A 25,485-nucleotide genomic window follows, 5' to 3' on the forward strand; every position below is an offset into this window, starting at 1 on the left:
GATCTCGTGCTGCGGCTTTGGCCGGTCAAAGCCCTTACAGATAGCTCATCTGCCGATGGGACGGCCGCTTTCGCCCTGATCCGCCGCCCAAAGCGCCGCCCACGTGGGCCAGGCTGACACTTAGACCGGATTCGTAGGCGGTCTGGGTCTGGGATCGGGTCTCGTTGTTCACCATCGAGCAGCTCGGCAGTGAGTGGCAGTACCGGCGCAGCTGCTGCTTGAAGGCCGCCGTGGTCAACGTGTAGAGCACCGGATTGAGGGCCGAGTTCACGGGCAGCACAAGTACCGCCAGCCAGGCATACAGATCGGGTGAGATCTCACATCCTAAGAAAATATGACCATATTAGTATAGCAAAATATATAAATCAAGGCGTAATCCCGCTCTCTTGCCTCAAAAATTAAAAATTTTTCGGTAAGAAAAACAATTTTTTTTGCAGAGAAAGGGGCTTATCTGTTTCCTTACCTGAGAGGGCAGCCACTTTAACCACAATTATGGGCAGCCAGCAGGCGCAATCGGTGGTCACAATGATAGCAAAGCTAAAATATAATATAAAATAATAATAATTTTCAAATTTATATTTATATTTCACAAATAAGAAGGAATGGACTCAAACCGCTCATTACTGTGTTCCCACTGCTAAATAGGGTATTTAAAAGTCTTTGAGCAGTGGGAACACTTGAAGGTTCGTTCTCGTATTCGTGAAATTATAGGACACGACTATAATTTCAAAAAATATGTATGTTCCTATTTATGTATAAAGTTTGGAATCGGACTCTACTTTCGCGGCTCTAGTCTTTAAAAAAAATCATATTTAATTTTTTTTTTAAATTGAGTTCCAGTTTTGAATCTGTTACAGAAAGAAATTTTAGAAATTTTCCAAACTTACCGAGTGGCTACCACGTTCTCTCGACCGCTGTGAGTGCTCCTCATTCCGCCACCTGAATCCCGTATCGCCTGCAACATCCTTATGTAGGAAAACAGAATAAAAACCAATGACAATGTATTGACGAATATGAACAGTAGCGCCGAATACTCCCAGCCCTGTGAATATAATTTTTAATCTAGTAATTAATCGCCATGGTCTCCAGGGATAGTCACCTTCGCATAGGGATCGTGGATATGCAGCGATAAGCAGACACCATTGTTGCCGTAAAAGTGGTTCCCAAAGTAAGGATTGGGCAGAAGTGGAGCAGCAGCCAATCCGAAACTAATGCCCCACAAGAGTAACAGGCGCAGGACAATTCTATAATAAATAACCATAGTCAAACCTTTTTACGAGATGTAGTTTTTGTTTGGTACAAAAATATTTGTTAGATAAATACAATTGTGTGCTTTGACAAATCAACAACATCAGTCTTCGGCTCTTATGATTTATAAGAAAAGATATTAATATAATTTAAAAATCAAGACATTTGAATAATAATAGAGCAAAGAAATGAAAATTTATGTATAATTAATGACAGAGTAGTTTTTGATAGTTTAGAAAACTTTTTAATTAAATCAAACCACGAATACTTTAAACAATAAAAGGTTTTGATAATAATTAAAAATTTGTTTATTTCTTTACAACTGACATTAATATGTACTAAAATGTTATTAAGTCTTTATTAGTTAGTAATTTCTTTGTGCTATAATATAAGTTTTTCCTTTAGGTCTATGGCAATTAACTTACCGAACTTTTTCCGTATCCCGGGGCTTGAGCGGCCTTGTCACAGACATCAGACGATCCCAAGTGACCAGTGTAAGTAGCAGCGTCGACGACTGGCAGCTGAAGGTGCTGAGGAAGCCTACACGCCGGATACATAATTCACATTAGCATCCCTTTGTGGAAAAGGGTGAATGGGGGACAGCTACGCACCTGCGAAGGCACAGACTCCGCTGTGGCGCCAGGCCTCCTCGTATTTAATGTACTCGCCGCGGAAGCTAATGTCCGCACAGGCAATCAACGTTAGGTAAATGCCCATGAGGAAGTCACTGGCGGCCAAATGGCGCAGGTACAGCGAGTGCTCCACATTGCTCCGCGACTTGTAGAAGTAGCGCCCGAGCAGGACCAATAGGTTGCCCACCACGGCAATTGAGGCCATCACCCAAACACTGGCCGAGTAGAGAAATGTGCACAGAAAAATATTTATCCCATTAGAAAATCAATAATATTTTAATGACTAAAAATCCGTTTAAATCATGATTTAAATTTAATATTTATAAAAAAAAAATGTATATGAATTATTCTAATTTATTTCATGATTTTTTTTATTGACCGTGGGCCTAATTTTCCCTTTGTATATAAAAAAGGTCCTCACGATTTATAAATATTAAAAAAATTGGCCAGCATCGGGGTTTGAACTCGCGCTTTTGGTAGCAGAAAAAAAAATTTTAATTAAAAAGTCTTGCAAATCTTAAAATACATTTTTTTTAAATATTTTATATTATAATATATTTTAAAAATTGTATCCCTAATTCTTTTAGATATTTACTTACTGTTTTCTTTTGTGTGTGTGAAAAAATAGGGGAAATCACATTTAACCTTGACTTGGACAATTGTCGTTATGCCGCTAACCATAAATTCGGGCAATTAAAGAAAATTTAAGTCTTCCCTGCGGGGCAACACTTTAGCACGCCCTGTTCTTGTGTTTGACCTTTGTGTTTGTGGTTCGCACAATTGCCAATTGCCAATTGCCAGGGTGTCTCATTATTGCAATTCTGCTGACCGGGGAGGTGTGGCCATGGATGCTTGAGTGGAGCGACAAGACTTGGGCACAAAGCAGAAAACGCAAAGCACAAAGCACGAAGCACAAAGCACGGCAGCAACATCAGCATTCACAGGAGTAGGAGCAGCTGAAGCGAGTGCTGACTCTAATTCAATGACAATTATAGACACTGCCATGATGCTTATGCTTGGAGGTAGAGCGCCCTGTAATTTATGCCAATGCCAAAGTGGTGTTCCGCTTCCTATTCATTGCCAACACTCGGGGCTTGATGATGATTGACCATCTCTGGGCTTGACCTAATGCCGACCCAAGACTCGGCCTGGGTAGTTGCCAATTTCACTAAATGCATATTAAATGCAGCTTCTTCTCTGGGCACCAAAGGTTATCCTCTATAATAAGGTTGAAGAAAATAGAAACAAAAATAAAGGGAAAAAAGGTCTGACGCCATGGGAAATAAACCTTAATTTTAAGCTTTCTGTGGCCGTAAAAAATTTATAAAAGGTGGCGAACGGATGATAATTTCGCTGAGTGACGCAGGTTAAGAATTATCTTATCTTAAACCATAATAATAAAGTGCCTGGGTCACCCAAGCTTAAAGATATACAAAATTGTAAGTTATATTGACCAGAAGCTCAATAATAAAGCACACAATTTTAAGTACACTCAGGAAACTCGAAATTTTTGTTTTTCTTTTCTCAAAATAAATCGAGGTCACCCAATCAAACGAAGCGAAGGTTATTTCTGGATCTGGCTTCCTTCGCCAGCAGCAACAACGCATTAACGTTGTAAATTTAAGGAAAATATCCCTGGTGCAAGGCAGCCACTTTCTCCTACTTCCATCCGTGCACCAGTACCCGTATACCAGTAAATGGAGGCTGGGACTCCAGGTGGCTAATAAATGCGGAGACTAGCCTGAGAGCAGCGGAAAGGAGCCAGCCGGAAAAACAGGAGCCCCGCCGACGACTTGAAAACCTAAAGTATTTAATTTTTATGAAAACGTCAACTTAGAATAATGAAATAATGTACTAAGCACAAAAGTAAATTCTCGCTGGCACCGGCATCCTTCTAGCCTTATATCCTTGGATCCCAGCATCCTTCTCTGTTTGTCTGTGTATGTTTGCTTTTAGGAGGCAGGGCAGGGAAAACCAGGAGATGGAAATGCGGATGTAGATGAAGACGGCGGCATGCAGAGTGTGTGGAAAATGTGTAAAAGGCAAACAAACAAACAAACCGACAAGGAAGGAACGTAATTTTCATTTGGCACAGGAACACATCCTAGACAACGAACAGGCGATGGCTGGCAGCCAGATAATCACTCAGCAGTCTTGATGACAAGTGACTGCCGGTTGCCAGTTGCCAGTTTTCAGTTCCGAGTTCTCTGTTTGCAATTACCAGCTACCATTTACCAGTTCCCCGTTCCCAGTTGTTGATGTGTCTACATATTTGTCTTGCCAAGTAGCTACTTGGCTAAAATACCAAATACGCAGGCCAATTCAATGTTTAGGCAGCGGGTCTAGCCACATCTAAAGGCTCGATTTTGGGGTGTTGAGTCACTGGGCCAAGAAATTCGAACAGCGGGTAATTGGCGCCCAACGAGGGGCCAATCATTAAATGTACTTTAAATTATTTCCCAGTGCACTCAAAGATGAATTTTAAAATAAATACCTTACTCTATCTATTATTTAATGTGGGATAAATAAATAGGACTGTATTGACTGGCATTTGCCTAATGCTCTGTTCTGAATAAGCATTAACTTGTGCATAGAATTCAAACGCGCTCCTGCACTCTATAATTTGACTTGTAGGCAAGGCAATGCAGTTGCAACGTTTCGATTGCGGCAATCTCGGCAGACTTGGAGGGCCATAATGACAATGATTTAATTGCAGTCTAATGAATGAAATTTGCACACAGCGACTGTTGCTACCCAAAAGTTCTCGACTTTACTGAGGAGCTCCTTGCAAAGGCACTTAGCTTGATTAAATCGAACTCATTTTATGTACGGGGCTTAGCACTCACCTGCCTCGTAGTATCTGATTGTCCAGGAGATGCAGCTTGCTGCTGATGCCATCGCCATGGGGATCACATACGCGCACATTCATGGCGGCGCTACACAAATGGAACCACGAGAAGTAACTGCCGGCGACAGAGCAAGATGGGTGGTGGGTCATAACCATTACAATTTTCGTGGATTTTTTCGGGGCGCTGCTGCTTGTTGTACTCACATATAATCCAGGCTGCTCAGGTTCTTTAGCACCCGCGGATCGAGGGTCTGGAAGCGATTGCCCGTTAGCAGCAGGGAGCTCAAATTCTCCAAGCAGGCGAAGGCGTCCAGGTCGAATCCCTCGATGCGGTTCTCGTTCAAGTGCCTACAAAAAAAGGGGGAAATCGGTGAAAATGGTGAGCTTGAGATGGTTTTAACACACAACAGCGACAGCGCATAAAAGCCAACCATTGGTTCTATTTTATTATTTGCTTATTTGCATTCAAGATTGGTCGAGGAAGCCAAGGAAGCTTAGGTTCAGGCATCGTTCGGGCTCAAAGTTTCATCATTAAAGTTGGGACACCGATGCCGATGCCGATGCCGTGGCACGTATCCATCCGTTTCTCTGATGTTTTTCTTGAATATCTCTTTGATTTTTGCCCTGCATGCAAATCATTCCAACGACCTCCTCAATATGCATTGCATGATGGCCAATGCTGGAATGTGGGGTGGCTCGGTCCAAAACTAGTGGTAAGTTTTGAGTATAATGAAAAACTGTCAGCTTTTCTGGCTTGGCATTCCTCGGCCTTGAGCCGACATGGCCCCAGCCCACATAGCATTATTGATAAATTAAATTCCTCGGCCAGAGCGAAACTTAAACGGCAATAAATCCAAATGACACTTTCTGCCATAGTCCACCCCCCCTTTGACACTTTCTCTCCACTTTCGCTCTGGATCAGAGAAATCAGGAATCAGAGGTCCCGAAGTCCTCTGGCCACGGGTTTTATGGAAGCTGGAAGCTAGAAGCCGAGCAGAAGGAAAAATCCATCAGAGGTCAAAGGAGTGACACTTGTTTGTTCGATGACCTGTAATTATGACTCGCCTGTGGGTACATTCGAATTTGGGTGCAGCAGTGATTAGTTGATTATTGTTTGAATATAACAATTTTAACCGAGATTGATAAATTATTAGATTTGCTACAGATCACCCTCGAGTTAAGATTCATTTGTCTTATAGCATAAGAATACGCCAAAATATTTATAGTTCTTTATAGTTCTATGTTCTTTTTTAAGCACAGCTGATTTGATAGTTTTCACAAAGAAAAGTCTATAGCTTTAAGACGGTGTTTCTAAGTTTATCTTAAAACTCTATACAACTTACAGTCCTTGTAGATTGCTGAGATTGCAGAAGGTTTCATCACGTATGTGGGATAATCGATTGCCAGCCAGAAATCTGCAATCGACAATGGATTGATATATTTATAGAAGTACCCGTATTTTTTCCACTTGCTATCAACGACTATCAACTCACAAGTATCGAAGGCGTGGAAAGGGAAAAGTGTTGGCGGCAATGTCCTCGATCTGGTTGTGAGCCAGGGACAAAGTGTGCAGGTTAAGCAGGGTTCTAGGAAACCTTTCCGCATCCAGTTGCTTTAAGTGATTCTCATTGAGATAGCTGCAAATTAAAACTACACTAGTATGTATTCTAAATGAGGACTTGTTTAAAAGCGGTACTTACAGCACTTCCAAGTTCGGTAGATTGGCAAACACCTCAGCTTCAAAGGTCCCAATGCGATTACCGCGCAGGTCCCTTAAACAAATATATATATACATATATCTCATTAAGGTGTGCTACTCATTTCCAGATATTTTCACAGACACTCACAGCTCCTGCAGATGCTGTAGATTCCGAAAATTACTCCGTTTCAGGCTGTGCAGGTGGTTGCGTGCCAAAATTCTGATTCCCCATCCCATCGAAAATGTATGTAAAAGAAAAAGATAAAAAATCTCATTTTAATGCTGAAGAGTTGGCAACAAAAGCCGCTGCAATTGCATCCACCAACCACTGAAAAGTCGGCACATATATCTCGATTTTAATTAGCCATTAAGCGCAAGTAACAAACAGCACCCACAATAGTGCCCCAGAAATACAATTCCCTGGCCAAATTCCACTGTCAACCGGACGGAGCAAAGTTTCAGGGCAATGCCAAGTGCAGCTGGTCCTCCGGATTCAGTGGCGCCGGACACGGAGTACGGAACTCCTTTACAATCCCCTGCAATCCCCTGCAATCCACCATCCGCCGCAAAAGTGTAACTGAGTTGTTTATGTGCTTCTGTGTGCGCCAGCAGTGTTTGTCTATTTAGCGGGGCATATCCGATGGATATGATGAATGGCAAAAGGATTGGCAATTAAGCTTTGATAATATTTATCAGGTCGGAGATTAAGGGGGCTTACAATGCAGAAGAAATCTCACACTGATTCCCAATTTATTAAAAAGTCTAACACCAAGCTTTAAAAGCTAATTCAGTAGGTGAACATATTACGTCGATTTTGATTTTTCAAGAGTTACAATTTTTCAATTCTTTCGTTTTGAGCATAAATAAAATCGCCTTGATCTTCTATCATTTCATTTTTAAAACAAAAATTGTATAATTTTATTATACAAAATATTATATTAGTCTTAAAATGTTATTTTGGTATTAAAAATGTATAAATTGATATTCTAAAAAAGTATCAGATCGCTTTTTTTGCTAATATCATCTTGATATTTATCATATCTTATAAGATTTTAATATACCAAATATTTTTCTACTAAAACTCACTACTAACTTATCTTTAAAATTAAGATCTGGCTTTTAAACTATTAACATCAAGCAATTGAATATACATGTAATGGCGGGTGCTATATAGTTAATAACTACAACTTGCACTTATTATTTCAAGACTTAAACCTTTTTTTAGGTACAAATTAATTATCAGTTTTCTTAATACCAAATCAAGAGCGTATCATAGCCGGTAAGTTGACCCTGATTCGGCCTCTACAGCTTGCCCTTTTGCCAGCTTTCGTTGTTATTGTATTTTTGGGACTGTGGAATGGGAGGTGGTAGGTGGGAAAAGTGGGCGTGGGCGTTGAGCTTCTCTTCGAGTCAATGCACAAAACAAGCCGAAAACTTTTTACCGCCTGTGCTAATATTTTTATGCTTCGAGGCCGCGAGGCGAATAGTGAGGAATATCAAGGAAAGTGTGGACAATGGGAAAAGAGAAAGGAGAAATGGGAAAGGGGAAATGGGAAAAGCGGCACAACAATAAGGCAAGAATGCGGTGCGACATTGTCTGTCAATTGGGACGCCAGAGGTGTTGGCGTTGCCTTTAAACCGGCAACAATGGGCCCACTTTATGGGCCAACAAAGGCTGACAGCAATGATTGTGATTAGCATCGGCTACTGTGTGTAACAAAAATATATGTGTGTGTTTGTGGGCCAAATCTCATATGAGACCCACGATATAATCGACCCTCTACGGTTATTGGCAATTACTGGATTTTTGTCATTTAGCACCTCGGGCTGGCCAAAAATAATGGCTTTTTATCGCTGCATATCTCTTTTCGCCCTTTGGAATTCATGAAATGCATTTGTGTTGTGTGGGCAAAGTTGTGCACTGCTAAATTGCGAAAATTTAAGCCAAGTTGTATGCTATTTTTTTCTTTCAAATTTGATTTATGTTTTATTAGCATCCATAGACAATCCTTTGCAATTGTATGTACTTTTTATTACATTATTTTTAATAACACGAATGGCCGGTAATGCCAATGGATTAAATAAATATAAAAGGCACTAATGCAGGTGTAAAATATGAACTACAATCGATGTTATATGTTGAAGCAGAGAAAAAAATACATTTAACTTGCTTATATGTATAAAACATATATTTAAATTTAATTAATACAGCTATAAAATTAGCTAATATTCATGAGCCACCCGGAAATCGATCGTAAATAGGATAAATAGGATAAATAGGGCGGGAATAACGCATAACTGGCGTTAATGAAAATCGACTGAACCGATGGCCAATACTCACAGAATCCTCAATTGATTGCCCTCGGGGAAGAAGTGTTCCGGCAGATGCGGTAGTTTATTATCGTCCATATAGCTGAAAGGACAACGCGAGCATAAGTTGGCGGGGGGGAAAGTATTAAAGAACACAAAATGAGGTGGAGCAACAAAATAAAAATGGAAAAACTGTTAAGTGCACATAAATAATGAGACTTAATTATGAGTTATTGTCGGGAGTGGGTTGGATGGGATACGGATACTCACAGGGTCCTCAGTGGATTGTCCGCCAGGCGATCGAATGCATGCGAGGCTATCTCGCGAATCGAGCAGAACTTCAGCACTCTGCGGCGGAAAACAAAAAACCAAAAACAAAAACAGGCGACTCGAGTGAATAAAACGCAATAAATATGAGATTCAATTGTAAACTTTGCACAATGGGGTCGGCTAAAAAGTTCTCATAGCTATATAGCTGCCATAACTTTTCACACCCGGCCACGCCCCCATCCAACATACCCAAGGCTAAGATATGGATAATAATGCGCTTTGTTTTTCTCATACCATTGTTTTCGTCCCAAAACTTCGGGCCTCATTTGTAAAAGCAAATACGGGGCCAACAAGTCAGACTTGCTGCCTTTGCATTTCGTCTTGATTAGGAGCCAGTGGACTCATACTTTATACGATGACTTAGTTTACAATTTATTTCAAAATTAAATTTTATATTTAAATTTGTAAAGTTTCCAAAGTTTTTTTTTCGATCTTTATTTTAAATAAACAAATAGAAAAACATAACGTAAAAACAAAATAACAATTTTTGGTCTTATATCAAAAGATATGAAAACAAAGTAATGGTCAAAAGTTGGAGTGTCACCCATCGTTGAATTCCAATAAATAAATATAAATTTCCAAAAAATAAGTTGTAAGTAAACGCTAAGCAGATTTTCACCAAAAAAATCATGACAATTCTAAAATTTCTACAAGAAATTTTTTTTTTAAATAAAAAAACTCTTCAAAAGGTTATTATTTAAATAGTAGTTGTGTCTTTCCAAATTTAAGTAATAACACCATTAATGTACTTGAACTGGAATTTTGTTTCCGTTTGGCAGGAATAATGGATCAATAAATTTGTATTTTTCCTTTGTTTTTGTTGGCCATCAAGTTTTTATGGCTCAATGCGGGATAAACCTGTAGACAGAAATGTCAGCCTATTTAAAGAAATATTTGTCGCCTCCATTCTTTTCTTGGAATTGGCTAGAGGAGCAATAAGAACCAAGACTCGCCCACACTTCAAAAAGGAAGTCGAGAATGTGAAAAAAGTTCATGCCTCTGGGCTGAAACAAACATTGTTTTCGTCGTTAAAAATTTATTGTCATGAAATCTGGCCACGAAATCGTGGAAAGATAAATGTATGCAATTGAATGACTTGCTGAAAATATCCCTGGGATATACGCGTAATGGAAGGGAAGGCAGTTTAACTATATCCATGTTGCAGCGAGGGTCCTTTGTCTTTTGCCTGGTTCGCTTCTCGTCCCAAAGGATTTTGCATATTGGAAACTCGAGAAATCGCAAGCAACTAAACTCCGCTCTTGGAAAACTTTCGGATTTAAATTCGAGCTGAGATTGTTTAAAACTTTAACAGAAGCAGGAAACTTGTGAAACCATTTGTACACAGGCAGAAAAGAGTTAACCCTAATAAAGCTAGCTGAAATAACGTTCCGGTATAAAACTCATATTAATTTAGCATTAAAACTCAACTGAGCCCATTGAACTTAAATAACTCCGTATATTTGCAACTACTTTTATGTTATAACTATTAGACTATTTTTATATCAATATGTACAAAAGTAGTAAATTTTAATATTGTTTTGATACAAATACCAAGTTTTTATAAGCAATGAACAATTTTTTTGATAACCAATTTGCATTTACAAATAATAAGTATAAACCATGCGGTTGACAATTTAATGACGGATTCACCATTGTATACATTATCATATCATATATGACATTCCATCTTTTAACCATTATTTCCCATCGTTTTGATACAAAAGCCGAGTTTTTTTTTCGGGTTTTTGGAGATTTGTCAAATAAAAAAATTTCTTAAGCGTCTCTTGTAACTTGGTCAAAATTAGAAAGACTGTTTTGAACAGCTGGCGACCTATTCTACCCATCCACAATCGAATTAGAACAATTAAATTGGTTTTTATAAATTTCATCATTATTTGCAGAAACTTGAAAATCTGAAAAACTGTGAATGCCATTCGATTGGAAATTTTATTACGAATTCAACGGTGTATGACATTCCACAATTTGACCATTATTTTAACTGTGAATGCCATTCGATTGGAAATTGTATAACGAATTCAACGGTGTATGACATTCCACATTTTGACCATTATTTCCCAGGGTTTTGACACAAAAACCAAGTTTTTAATGTGTTTTTTGGGATTTTTGTCAATTTTTCAAACAAAATTATTTCTGAACAGACTTTTTGTTGTAACTTTGCCAAAATAAGACCCAAAGTCAAAAGAGTTGCTATTTTGAACAGCTGGCAACCCATACCATCCATCCCTGATCGATTGAAAACAATTTATTTTGTTTTGACGCAAAAACCGAATTCTGAAAAAGTTTTTTGACAAATTTATTTTTGTCCAAATTTCTGACTTTTTTGTAAGGGGGTACATCATCATTTTTTGCAGAAATTTCAAAATCTGAAAAAATTTTAACTGTGAATGCCATTCGATTGGAAATTTTATAACGAATTCAACGGTGTATGACATTCCACATTTTGACCATTATTTCCCAGGGTTTTGACACAAAAACCAAGTTTTTAATGTGTTTTTTGGGATTTTTGTCAATTTTTCAAACAAAATTATTTCTGAACAGACTTTTTGTTGTAACTTTGCCAAAATAAGACCCAAAGTCAAAAGAGTTGCTATTTTGAACAGCTGGCAACCCATACCATCCATCCCTGATCGATTGAAAACAATTTATTTTGTTTTGACGCAAAAACCGAATTCTGAAAAAGTTTTTTGACAAATTTATTTTTGTCCAAATTTCTGACTTTTTTGTAAGGGGGTACATCATCATTTTTTGCAGAAATTTGAAAATCTGAAAAAATTTTAACTGTGAATGTCATTCGATTGGTAATTTTATTGCGAATTCAACGGTGTATGACATTCCACATTTTGACCATTATTTTCCAGGGTTTTGACACAAAAACCAAGTTTTTAATGTGTTTTTTGGGATTTTTGGCGATTTTTCTAACAAAATTATTTCTGAAGAGACTTTTTGTTGTAACTTTGCCAAAAGAAGACCCAAAGTCAAAAGAGTTGCTATTTTGAACAGCTGGCAACCCATACCATCCATCCCTGATCGATTGAAAACAATTTATTTTGTCTTGACGCAAAAACCGAATTCTGAAAAACGTTTTTTGACAAATTTATTTTTGTCCAAATTTCTGACTTTTTTGTAAGGGGGTACATCATCATTTTTTGCAGTAATTTGAAAATCTGAAAAAATTTTAACTGTGAATGCCATTCGATTGGAAATTTTATTACGAATTTAACGATGTATAACATTCCACATTTTGACCATCATTTTCCAGGGTTTTGATCCAAAACCCGATTTTTAGGTGCTTTTTTGGGTTTTTAGAGATTTGTAAAAAAAAAATTCCTAAATCGTCCCTTTGTTGTAACTTGGCCTAAATTAAAGGTATAGCCATAGAAGTGACTGTTTTGAACAGCTGGCGACCTATTTTACCCATCCACAATCGAATTCAAACATTTGTATTTAATGCAACAAAATAAAAGTTAAAGAAATATTGTTGGGACAACCGAGTTTTGAATAAAATGTTTTAATAAATTGTGGTAAGGACTTTTTCGACTTAAATTTCTCTTAATGTACCAAGAACTCCCTCTCGTTGCTTAAATTTATAGCCAGATCGTACGTGTGCTTACGGAACACAAGGGATCTCTTCGAGGACCGTGAATGTCCATCTCCAGGCGACTGGCTACAGGCGACTGGGGATGCGACATGCAGCAAGAGCACGACTGTCTCTATCTGATTTAAGCCGGGCCAATGGAATGTCCTTTGGCCCAGTGACACATAAACATCGAGAGACCGAGAGGCATCCTGGCTTATCCTTCCGGCTGTCTAGTTTGTGTGTAATTTGTATGTACGCCAGCGTGTGATGATAGTGACACCACGACGACGACTACTTAAAGGCACCATTAAGGACACAGCATGTCGCTAATATTCAATGCGGTTTGGTCTGGACAGGAAAGGACCGGACCGGACTGGTCTGGTGTGGTCTGTAATGTTATGTTATGTTCTGGCTTTTGTCCTTAAAATTTGAACATCCTCCATCACATGCAACCGCTGCAGTCAAAGTCAGCTGCTTGCATTTCCGTTTTAATTAAGAACACGAAGGACAATGAATATTCCCCCGTTTATTTTGGTGTAAGAGAAAGGGGTAACTTCATCAAACACCCTAGAAACACACTCAAGATATAACTATTTATTTAATACTGAAAAATATTAAGCTAATACTTGTAGGTTAATTTGATTAGAAGAAAGAGATGTAATTTAGCCTGATAGAGATTTGTTTTAACAATCTGTTGGCAAACTATACATAAATTAAATTTTTTAATTTTATATTATTTGAATTATTTGTCTTTAATAAATCATTCATACTCAACAGTTACAATTTATGTGAGAATTGTTTCATTTCTAAGACTTTTTTTTCGGTGTAGAATATCTACTTACAAGCTCTCCACGTTTGGAAGTTCACTAAAGAAGGCCTCATGAATGGTCTCAAAATTGTTGCCCGTTAGATCGCTGTAAATCAAATTACATGTAAGAAATAAACTTAAATATTTATACAATTTTTAAAGTTTTTTGAAATTGCAGTTTCCACAACTAAAAATTATTATAAATTAGCTAAAAGTAATTTTGTATGTTGGCAAATGGTTAAAGGTAATAATATTAAATATTAAGTATACGTAATACAGTACATACAGCGTTGCCAAATCGGTCTGTGGTAGTCGTCCTGGTATAATGGTCAGTTGTTGAAATCGGCAAAGAATTTCATCACCTCGACAAGGACAGCTGAAATTCTCGTTGGGCCACACTGAAAGAAATGCATAGTTTAAAGTGGTTCGCTTTTATTTATGCATCATTTCCATTTTAACTGTTAACTGTTTTTCACAATCATTTTGTCGTCTACCCTTCGTGCTTTTTAATATGTATTGTTTCATTAAATATATAAATATATCGATTTAATGACGAATTATATATATTCGATTCCAATTTTGGGGTTATTTTAATAAATAATGTTTATACATATGTATGAGTATGAAATATGTAATGTTTTGTTTTTTTTTGCAAGTGTAAGTCTTTAACCTTAACCTTTTTTTTGTAAACTGAACTAAATTATTATTATTGATCATAATTTGATAATTTGCTCGTTTTCCAATGTATGTATCGTACAAAGGTGTATAGCACTTAGTTCTTACAGCACTCGCCAATCCGGAGGTTGTCGTGTCTGCCGAAGGGCTGTTTCCTGTACAGGTGGTCCCAGTACTTGGCGTCCACCTCGTTCACGCAGTTCATCTCGTCCGAGCCGTCGTCACAGTCGACGCTGCCGTCGCAATTGGCCCGCTGGGGCACACACTGTGCCGTGGTGTTGCAGTGGAAGTAGCCCCCAGGACACTTGTCGCCGGAATCGGGGGCCAAGATTACGGATTCGATGGCATCGCCCACGCCCAGCAGCGAAATAACCCCGCGAACAGCCGCTTCCGACTCTTGGGCGGCCACCACATCCATTTCCACTTCCGCTTCCGGTTTTGTTCCGATTCCAGTTCGCGTTGTTTCTGTTGCCATCCCTTCCACTCCCTCGGCTCCTTCAGCCACCGTTAAAGCGAGTGCGAGCAGGATGGACAAAGCCATAGTGATGGACAGGCGATCTGGAAAAGATCAATAAAGATATCGATGACTGGTTGTTATCGAACTGCGTACAGTAGTTTGTAATTAATGAATCATATATATATGTAAATGTGTATTTTAATTCCCATTGAAATTTCTATACTAACGTTATAAGTATAGCCAGTACCACTAAAAAGAAATTATCAAAAATTAAAGCAATCTATTAATGAAATTTGAATGTATTTCTTTTGGCTTATTTATTTTTGGTCCCACCCGAACTAACTTAAAAATATAATGATAAAAATAGCATTCAGGAAGTAATTGGAATTTAAACATACAAAATAACAATGTAGAGATCCCAGAACATATTTCGTTAAACTTATGGCCAAAGGGAATCCACAAACGTAAGAGAATTCCAACGCGTCAGAACAAACAGATGTTCTTGCTCTTGGCCTATATGGCACCATAAATTTCTTTAGCAAATGGGGCCGAAATATTTGTTTAACCAATTAAATGGGTTAATTAGCATCCGATTAGCAGAATAGCGAGATGAGACGAGCACGTTTTGGCCTGCTCATTGATGCCTTGCTTGATAAACTCAACACGCTAATGAATGTATGAGATATATATCTATGGCGTATATACCATAAGTATATGTGGTGGACCACCCCCTAAACCCAACTCATCTTCCCTTGAGGCTGTTGTCAGTGCATTTATCATTTTTAACGATTGCACTTAATGCGACGCAATTTCCAGCGCCCACATGGAATCGCAATCGATTGTGATATACTAAGTACATATGTGGATGCGCAGAATATTCGATATCTGAAGTTGGAAATTGTAGATTGTAAACTGTAGATTGCAAATATGTAAAATGTGTAATAAAATTGTTTGTAATAAAAATTACGCACAGTACATTTGTGGCCCAATGGCGATGAAATGGTCCGTGAATTCCCCCTTCGTCGACTGGCAGGACACTTTGTTTTTTTGCGCACAAGCCTCTTTTAATATAATCCATATCCAGGGAATACTGGCGTATTTGTTGGGCTTTCGATAAGGCATCATCCACATCATCAGCATGACTCGCTGACTTTCTGATGGACACCAACGAAAGAGGAAAAAACTACTTGCACAAAAAGTATAATTATAATGCGAAAACGGAAAAGGCAAACAAATGCAGATCAAATTAAATCGAACCGTGAATATAGCGTGCTCAAAAGAGGAAAAGAACTGACGAACTTTGTGTACTCCATGGTAAATGAAAAAAATGACCAACAAACAAATGAAAATATTCCTATTAAAATGTACATGCATGCTTTGGAGAAAATATTTTTTTTAAATACTTTTTAAAATTATTATTTACTTTGATGTATCAAAAAGACCAATCTTTTTATTACAATTTCTGGGACTATTAAATATTTATATTTAAATATAAGTATGTAAGGTTCACGTAAGTAATAACGAAATTGTTTAAAAACCAAAATGATTTTTGATATATTTTTATTATTATTGACATTGCAAAAGATTTGTGGCATATTTAAAAAATCGAAGTAGATACAGTGCTTTTTTATTATTTTATAATGTGATATAAAATAAAAAATAAATATAGCACATAGCCATTTTTAAAAACTAATAGAAATAAGAAAGACTTAAAAAGGGTAATTGATTTAAAGTTTTAAATCTTTTAATATCTAGAAAAATAAAGTTAGACACGTTCATGTGTACAACGCAATAAAAAATGAACTCAGCGTTGGGGTTGACTTGCTCTTCGAGGGGCATTAAATGGCTTTTCTTAATTTGCTTAAAAAACATATTTGTAGATCAACAAATGGAAAGTTCCTGGCAGTCGAAACATATGGCCTGTCCCCCTGGATTCCCGGATAAACAAGGATGCCGATGGGCGATGTCATTGCAGGTCATAACTCAGGCGGCGGAGAGGACAACGGATTGCAATTACGGATGGAGACGTAGAACCAGGAGCACAAGGAAAGCCAGGAGAAGGACCACTGCCATGCAATGGAAATGGAAATGGAAATGATGAGAAGGGGCTGCGACTCCATAAAATTGTAATTAAGCGCGGCAGCCGAGGCGGGGATCCAAAAGCAAGGACAAGGACAAGGACATTGCGCATTTGACACGTGTTGCTAATGTGCATGGTGATGGGGCTGGGAATTGGAATAGGATAGCTAGAGACATCAGCCTCCCATGCAATCCAATCCCACTTCCCCCACAAAACCCGACGAATGCCGATGGCGTATCAACGTTTTGTCAACACATTTGCGGCAAATTGAAATGTTTGATGTGTGCGGCTTGGACTCGTCTGGCTACTGCCATGATTGATGAGCCAGATCCAGATCCCCAGCATGGGGCATCCCCTTGTCCCCCTTTTTCCCAACATCTAGAATGCATCCAGGGGCAGCTGCGGCACCTACGGTTCCCATCAGAAAAGATACTTTTACAACTCTGTAGCTCATAAATTCTCATTGAGCCAATCAAATAGGGTGCACACCCATCGATCCAGGAATTTAAACTGATCCAAAAAGCATAGCATGGAATATTCCTCATAATTCCTCTGCAACTTAAAACAAATTAATGAGGGTTTAAGCTTTAATTTCTGAAAATCAAACATTCCTCAATATGAAAACCTTGTACACAAGCTATACAGTGAAAGATAAAAGGCAATCGTTGATATATGTATCCATTAGGTATTAGGTACTCACACATCCCATAAATTTCTTTCATTTCGTTAGTGTCGAGTCTAAAAACTAACCCAGAAAACTGGGTAGTAAATTAATAATAAACTTATAACAAAAACTTTAAAGAAATGTTATAATAAAACTGGGTTCCTTCTGACTGTACAAGCACACCCAAACACTTTATCCGACCACCCTCAAAATTGACTCGGATTTGTTTACCCAGTCTGACCCTTGACCCCCCCCCACACACCTTTTCTCACCTGTATTGGCCTAGTATTGGCCGAAAGTAGCCTCTAGTGGTAAAAGTTCCAAGACATTTGGGTTGGGGCAGCAATTAAGACAATCGAAAGCCTAATAGGAACTCACGAAAATAGAAGTCAATTGTGCTCAACGGGTAAGTAAACAAATTGTCTGCAGTTCGATGTCCGCTGTCCGTTATTCGAGATTCTCGTTGTCCGTTTTTAATGTCCGCCGATCAATAACTATTAGGTCATCTGATAATCAGAGTTCTTAATACCTAATACCTAATAATAGTATTAAGATATTTGAAAAACCAAAAGATATTACAAAATATTTTAATCGTACTAAACATTATGATTTTTTTAAATAATTTTGTGTTTCCTATATAAACTTGACTTAACACATATTTATAGTATGTATACATTTAAAAAAAATATAAAATATTAAATGGTTTTACAAAAAATGCTTAAGATCAAGAGAAAAACACAAGTAAAACACTATACTACCAAATTAAAGATAATGCAAAAAAATACTTAGCTCAAGGCAACATATTTTTTATATTATTAATTGGCGTTAAAAATGTAAAACTAAAAAATGAGTACACAACATATAAAAATAGGTACAGGTAAATGATTTGTTTAATGATTTATCTGCAAACAAACTGTGCTGGGTCAGCATATTAAATGGATTCGGAATAGGAACAAGGGGATCTCAGGCCATTACGACATGTACTAAAAACAGCTGAGAAATTCCAAAAGTTTTATTCACTCCTGGCCATTCGACTGTTTAGATTGAAATGGATGAATTCCGAGTTCGATTTTCGGTATTGGGATGGAATTTTTATACTCACCAAATTGGAAAACATAAACAGAGCAAACCGAGAAAGTTTTTCGGCTAACAACAAAGTTGTAAACAAGAATCCGACTGGGCGGGCCCCAAAAAACAAGAGGAACGAAAAAAAAGTATAAAAGTCTTATAAAAACAGAAGCCAATGATAAACAGAAAAGGCTGTTCAAGTGCCCATTTGCAATGGGTTAAACTATATATCTATATATAAACACCGACTAAATCGTGCAAATATCTGACGGAGTTTTATTTTTAAAGAATCGGCGGAAGAGGCCAAACAAAGGCACTTGGGTAATTGTTAAACCATCTCATTCAAGGGATTCATTTGGGCGAGCCACACTTAATTACTCGATGGAAATTAATCATTTCATCGCTTTTTCAGATATATGTATACATAGCTTTTTCCCCCGCTCAAAAGATCTAATGATTAGGAATGGTGGGTGGTATTTGTATTTGTCAATAGCGAAGTTCGGCTGTTTGAACTGCCGCTGACAGAAGCCGCAAGAGGCCCAAATACAAATGGAAATAAATGCGTTGCGAAATGGTTAATGTTCATGCGTTAGCTTCTTATGGGTTAGAGGTCATGTGACACACAGACACACAGACAGGGAAAGTCCTGGCGAAATTAAGCGGTTTCTGGGCTGCCTTGTGGTGCACTGAGAGAAAATTGTATTGTATTAGGAATTTATGATTTTATTTGTTATCTACTTAAATGCTAAATAAATTTTTGAGCTTCAAAATATGGAGTTCAAAATGTTTTATAAAAATGTATTTAACGCTCAAGTAATGGCTAATCGTTAAGAGATTTTTGGCGTTTTACAATTTTATTACGTGTATTTTTTCTCTGAAGACCACTTCTCCGATTTGCCCTTCCTTTTTTTTATCTGTCCTTCTCAGTTAGGCTTCAATCAGGGAATTACGCTAGCCATTTTTCATTTTTCCACTTGGCAGGGTCAGAGGTCACATCACTCACACTCACACACACGTCAACACATATGTAAATACCGTTGTTTTATCTCGTGTTCCTATTTGTTTTACCAAAGAAAAAACCCTGTCTGATTTCTGTCCCTTTTTTGACCTAGAAAAAAGAGAGTAAAAAAGCTACGCATAATATTAATTAGATGTCCCTTTTTTCACTAAATGTATTCCCTAGTGAACTTTCTTTTTGATTTAGCTTTAGTTGTGTTGTAGTCTTAAGAATATTAGAATGAATTTGTTTTAAAATTTATTAAAAAAATTAAAATTAAAAGGCTAATATATAAAAATTTCAAAAATGTTAACTATACATTTTGCTGTTTGATAAATAATTAGGGAATACCCTTGATGTACCCAAACGATATTTCGCTCACGATCACGTATCGATGTATCTGCAACTAAAGTCTCTTGCTTCTATTTCACAACAGATCCAAACAACACTTGTGGGAAAACAAAAGACGTAAATTTATAGTTTTAACCCCAAAAATAAAATCTTCACATATAGACCACTTCAGCAGATACCAAATTCCGCGAGAATGGAAGAGGACCATTATATGATTCTGGGATTGAGCCAAAGCGCCACCGCGGAGGAGATCGCAAAGGCCTACAAGCGGATGGCCCTCATCTATCATCCGGATAAGAACAGCCATCCCCGGACGGAGGAGTATTTCAAGAAGATCAGAGCCGCGTTCGACGTTCTGTCAGATTCGGAGAGTAGGGCGCAATATGATCGAAGTTTGAGAAGCACGTCGACGCTTGGGAGTAGTGATAGAAGGCCTGCCGGAACCCATCCACGTCAACAAACCGATCAGGTGGGATCCCCCGATTTATTTCCCACACTATGTGCGGTGGGCGGAGTTTTGGTGGGACTCTTTATGGGATATGGTGCCGTCAGGGCATTCAACGGATCGAATTCTGGGAACAAATAGGTGCAACACACATCCAAACACTGAAACCATTGGCATAGACATTTATGTATATATTTAATAAGTATTTTGATGTACATATCTTAATTAACTACAAATAATTCGAATTTAAATAATACCATTTTACAATGGTTTGTTAATATGAAAATAGCTAAATTAATTTCAAATTTATTCAAAAAATTGTATATTATTTTTAAAACTAAAGGTTACTTAAAGGTGTTACTCAAAACAATGTATATTATTTTTAGAACGGAATTTCAATTTGTGAAACAAAAATGAATATTAACTAGCGCACATTCAAATTAACCTTATCAATGTATTTCTTTAAAATATATATACTTTATTTGTATTAAATTATTAAGGCTATTATGAAATATAAATCATTTCAATAGTCAACAGTCTTATATTGTTTTAAACTATATCCATATACCAATTTAAAAGATTCTCTTTATTTTATTGTAGCTTGTTGTCAAATATTGTTTTTAAATAAATTAAACATTCCCTGGATTCATCGAGTAAGGACTACATTATGCTAAACCTCAGATAAAACAACTGTTGAGCGGACAAGCTCCGAATATATGATTCAAGTTGGCAAACAAGTTTTAAAAGTTATTTTGTGCGAAAAGTTTTCGAATGGCAGGGAAAACTTTTTGAATGGCGACTTAACTTAATTCTCTTCGATGGTTCATTGAAACTTGGTTTATTTAGGAAATTAATTTATTTGCCAAGTTATATTCGAAAGAAAAGCTAGCTAGAGAAATATGTTAATCAAACTATAGTAGTTATCTAGTCTAGAACTGGCTTGATGAAATACTCAAACTAATGGATAATTGGGCATTTGAGTAATTTCTCTCGATTAAATCCAAATAAATCCAATAAAACAGAACCCAACTCTTATCGAAGGCCATTCCATTTTCTTTGAAGCTTAAATGTGTTCTCACTTCATTAGCAAGCTGCGTATTTTGGCAGGACCTCTGATCCCTGGGAATTACATTTTGCCACCCATAAGAGTAGGGATTCGCATCCTTCACACTTCAATCATACGAAAGCCCCTCCCACGGGCAATCACTTTACTTTCGGGGATACCCCGCCCTCCTTTGTTTTTTTTTGTTTTTGGCAATCACTCAGACCGTTTCACATGTCCGATTTGGATGCGGGACGAGATGCTCCTATTATCGCCATAACGGCTGAACACTCAACTTCCCAGTTCCGGGTCAAACCCTAATGAGGCATAACCTTTATGGCGGGCACTGTCATCATGGCCCCTGCCAGGGACAATTCAATTTTGCGACGCCTCCGACGAAAATAACACCACAAAATTATATGGATTACTTGATCAACTTAAAAGCTCCGCTGGATCTGGATCTAGACCCATGCTCCGAAACCCGATACCAATAGCGGGCCTTCAATTCATTGGCCCTCTGGCATCGATTAGCGTCCGCCGGATAATGGTATGGATATGGAATGGATACGGATACGGATACGGACGGGGTTACGAAAATGAGAATGGGGATGCCCACACAGATGATGGCAAATATTCGGGCACTCGAAAAAACAAATAACCTACAACTTAAATACTAAAATTTGCTTCATTAAATCACAACGCTATATTCATTTCATTAGTCTGGTTTTCAAATTAAAATCTTTAATGTTCTCCAAAGACGAAAGCATAGTTTTTCGGTGCTGTTGGAATCCCTCTCATTAAATGTACCTTTTTTACTAGAGATTTAGCATTCTTTAATTTGGCTATACATATTTACATATTTATAAATGATAGAGCTCGCAAAGTTTTAAAAAGATAGGAAAATTTTAGATCTGTTGCTGTTGTTGAGTTGTAATTTCACCTTAAAAAATACAAGCCAAAATACCGAAATTATTGTATCGCTTTGTCTTGAAGATGGAACATTAACAAGCTATTAAACTTGACAATCCGCAAAAAATGTTTTTTAACAACCTCATAGTTGAAATACTAATTAAATATTTTATAAATTCTTTTAATCTTTTGATTTAAATTCAAAAATTTGTCTGCATTTTTTAAACTGCTTCAATTTATTAGTTAGAAGAATGTTTTTTTTTAAATGTAATAAATACTTAAAGCCTGCTTGAAATGGGCTTTCAAAAATTTGTTTGAGTGTGGGGCTAGATGTTAATGGATCTGCTGAAGAGCACCCACTCGCGGACCGGCTGAAATTGTAGAACCCCTGCCCATAAATAACGATTGCTGGCCGTATTCAAATTACCTAAAAGCGGAATATCGGAGTTGGGTGTGAATGGTGAAATGGTGGGGGTATACTTCAGCCTCCAGCTCCGAGCAGATATTGCCATATTTTCGGGTTGAACTTGGCCGCCGGCGACATGTTCTTAAGTGGAAAATCGCTGGACCGGTTTCCACTTTCACATATTCCCGTAGTGTTTTTGTTTTTGTGCACCTTGGGGTCATGGAAAATCGGAGAAAATGGGGGCGGAAAAATGGAGTTAGTGGGCGGCAGCATCGCACATTCTGCTCTTTTTTCTATTTTTTGGGTGCTTGAGTTACAATTTGTTTTTTCCGCTTCTCCGGCAATTGTCAGGTTTTTTCGCCAGCTTAAGCTCAGTTACTAGGATTAAGTTTTACGAAAGGTATACAGCGTTTTCGTGTAATATTTATAATTAAGATTGGGCCGTTTGTTAACTGGAATTTAGCAATTTTTTCTTTCCATTTAAATCATGATTCCTTTGACGCAAAAGAAATGTTTAACTTTCGTATATAAATAGGTACTCAAACAATAATGGCAAAAGGCATGGCGAAATAATTTTTGTCGTTTCTTTAAAACCTAGTAAATTATTTTTTATGGCAAAACCAATCAATTAAAAATGTACCCAATAATACTAAAACCTTTTAGAAAAAGTTATCCTAAACATTCAGCTATAAATTTAAGTATCCTTATAATGGAGTATTATGCTGATAAATATTTCCAACATTAAAACAGCAAAAACCTTACTAAATACCCTGACTGAGTAATCTCGCTACTAAGCTGGATATAAATACCAAATACCTAATAATTACCCAAAGCAGCTTATGCGAATAGTTTTTGCACAAGGATTTAATATTCAATTCCAGGGGGAAAAAAAGGAGACAATCTGCGCCACATAATTGACACATTCCACTTGTTTTTCCTGCGGTATTAAAAGGTGCGGTTTGGGAGTGGGGGTATTCCCGTTGCCATGGTGCTATATGCTATATAGTCTAGCTTGTCGGATTTGTCTAAGCTGCCAAAGCAGTTACAACTAATAACAGAACTTTTGGGCATCAAACGTTGTCGGGTCAGCACCCATTTTTCTGGCCGCAGGAACCACAAGGATTCTGCACCACCCTAGACCACCCTAAACCATCCTGAACCATCCTAAACCATGCTAAACCACCCAGAGCCGGCACTATCAGCACCCACCTCACCGGAACTCACTCTTGGCCCAGCCATTGGTAATTCATTCGGGCCCATAAATCTAAACGGCACCACGCACTTACACTTAATGACATTTTATTACAAAAATTTAACACGGACCCATCGACACAGATAGAAATAGATATTGCCGACGGTGCTGGGGAGCTGGAGCGAAAATTCAGTCATTGGGGCGCCGGCTCCATTTTAATAACATAAATTAATATGCAAATTGGAACAGAATTTTAATTGAAAATGGGTTTGGTAAAAATACATTTTGGTACATTTTCGAACTGCCAAACCGTATCCATGTCAATCATTGAAATTTTGATTGGATTCCGTAATTTTTTTGGCATAAACCAAATTCTTGGCTTATTTAGAATATATAATGGAACCCTTAATATGGCTCAATATTTGTGTTAGGTTGAACAGTCTTTACATTTTAATATTTTTCTACAAAAATATTTTATGCAATGAAATTTGGTCTAACACTATTTATTAAAAAAAAAAAATTTTCTAAAATGATTTTTAAATTTAACTTTTTGCTTGTATCAAAATTTTGTTTGTTATATATCAACGTTGCTAATTTATCTTATTTCGACTTTTGTTTTCTAACGTTATAAACTTTTTGGGTAAACCAAATTTTGTATCAAAAATCATACATTTCCATATGTATTTTTTAACCATAAAGTTTTCTAATATAGGCTCACTAATCTCTGAATTTAATATTAGAATATATGTATAAATTATTTATAATCAAAATCCAATTACAGTTTTTATCAGGTATTTATTTATTTTGCATCAATACTTCATATAACTTGTTTGCAAAGTATTATCTGTTTGTTTGTTGAAGTATTTTAATTCTAAGAAATTCCGTTTTGCCTTTGTTATTCAAACATATTGGTAAAGGACAAATTCCCATAAATATATATAAAATCGTTATCTAGTATAAATTTCTTGAATCACACATTTTATTAACAAATCTTAATTTTGCTCTTGGAATTCCCTATTTATCCCACCGCATGATCTAAAAATCCCCGACACTCGCATTTCTACAGATGGCCAATATCTTGGCCGGGTTTGTTATTTCGATTCGCGTTAAACTGCCACACAAACATTGCGGATAAAGTAGATAAAAACATATACTCATTGGATATCTGGCATTTGTAACTGCATCGATAAATATACGGAGGGGCAGAGAAAACAAAAGGAAATTGTTTATTTTTCCGGGACGTACGCATGATCACTATTGACATCCAGGGAGTTCTCCTCTCTGCCACCGTTTTAATCGGGCAATAAACAATATTTAATTATAGCACAGGAAAAAAAATAGAACTTCGCCGCACTTCGATGTGAGATCGTTCCGGGGATCCGATCCGAAGATATAGATGTATTTATATAGATCCACTGGACATGGCCGAACCGAAACGATTTTTGGTCCGCAGCACCGCGCGTTCGCTGCCAACGATAACAAACAACTGAGCTGAAAAAAGCCGAGCGCCTGCAACATGTGGCATGCGGCTTTCCCAGGTGCCCCGCCTACTGGCGCCTCCGTCTCCCTGCCACCCACTCCCCCTTCCCCTTCCCCTTTCCAACCACCGCACTCATTCAACATACCGGCTGGCAATTTATGAATGAAAAGCACAAAAGCTCAGATGAGCTCCCCCAAGTTCAAGGTGAAAAGCACTCGGCGGGAAAGCGCGCCTGGAAAAGCTCAG

At 37.5% G+C, this 25,485-nt stretch overlaps 2 protein-coding genes across 3 annotated transcripts; one reads left to right on the forward strand and one right to left on the reverse strand.

Annotated features, from left to right (window-relative positions):
- Nucleotides 1-34: 34 nt before the first annotated feature.
- LOC108138424 (relaxin receptor 2) lies at nucleotides 35-25,221 on the reverse strand. The gene is made up of 18 exons (XM_017260619.2): nucleotides 25,005-25,221; nucleotides 14,257-14,706; nucleotides 13,760-13,871; nucleotides 13,508-13,579; nucleotides 9,008-9,085; nucleotides 8,769-8,840; nucleotides 6,576-6,647; nucleotides 6,429-6,500; nucleotides 6,222-6,365; nucleotides 6,072-6,143; nucleotides 4,933-5,076; nucleotides 4,727-4,843; nucleotides 1,860-2,095; nucleotides 1,674-1,788; nucleotides 1,100-1,244; nucleotides 888-1,042; nucleotides 464-537; nucleotides 35-324 (listed from the first exon to the last, which is right to left on the reverse strand). The coding sequence occupies exons 1-18, from the start codon at nucleotides 25,021-25,023 to the stop codon at nucleotides 35-37; spliced, it is 2,439 nt and encodes an 812-aa protein (XP_017116108.1). The 5' UTR covers nucleotides 25,024-25,221.
- On the forward strand, nucleotides 19,821-20,853 carry LOC108138426 (chaperone protein DnaJ-like). 2 transcript variants are annotated; one of them, XM_017260624.2, is made up of 2 exons: nucleotides 19,821-19,882; nucleotides 19,938-20,853. In XM_017260624.2, the coding sequence occupies exon 2, from the start codon at nucleotides 19,959-19,961 to the stop codon at nucleotides 20,349-20,351; it is 393 nt and encodes a 130-aa protein (XP_017116113.1). In that variant the 5' UTR covers nucleotides 19,821-19,882; nucleotides 19,938-19,958; the 3' UTR covers nucleotides 20,352-20,853. The 2 variants fall into 2 exon arrangements, with proteins under 2 accessions (XP_017116113.1, XP_017116114.1); XM_017260625.2 differs by having other exon boundaries at nucleotides 19,822-19,882; nucleotides 19,941-20,853.
- Nucleotides 25,222-25,485: the final 264 nt, after the last annotated feature.

Source organism: Drosophila elegans, unplaced genomic scaffold (assembly GCF_018152505.1).
Source record: "Drosophila elegans isolate 14027-0461.03 unplaced genomic scaffold, ASM1815250v1 contig_149, whole genome shotgun sequence".
In the NCBI taxonomy this organism is placed as follows: Eukaryota; Metazoa; Arthropoda; class Insecta; order Diptera; family Drosophilidae; genus Drosophila; species Drosophila elegans.

What these genes read in the sequence shown, in the direction of transcription:
- LOC108138426 (XM_017260624.2), top strand. Translation starts at nt 19,959, where the DNA reads ATGGAAGAGGACCATTATATGATTCTGGGATTGAGCCAAAGCGCCACC.
- LOC108138424 (XM_017260619.2), bottom strand. An exon ending in TTTCCACGCCTTCGATACTT is followed by an intron (nt 6,144 to 6,221) that starts GTGAGTTGATAG and finishes TGTCGATTGCAG; the next exon opens with ATTTCTGGCTGGCAATCGAT. An exon ending in CGGGATACGGAAAAAGTTCG is followed by an intron (nt 1,245 to 1,673) that starts GTAAGTTAATTG and finishes TATTTATTATAG; the next exon opens with AATTGTCCTGCGCCTGTTAC.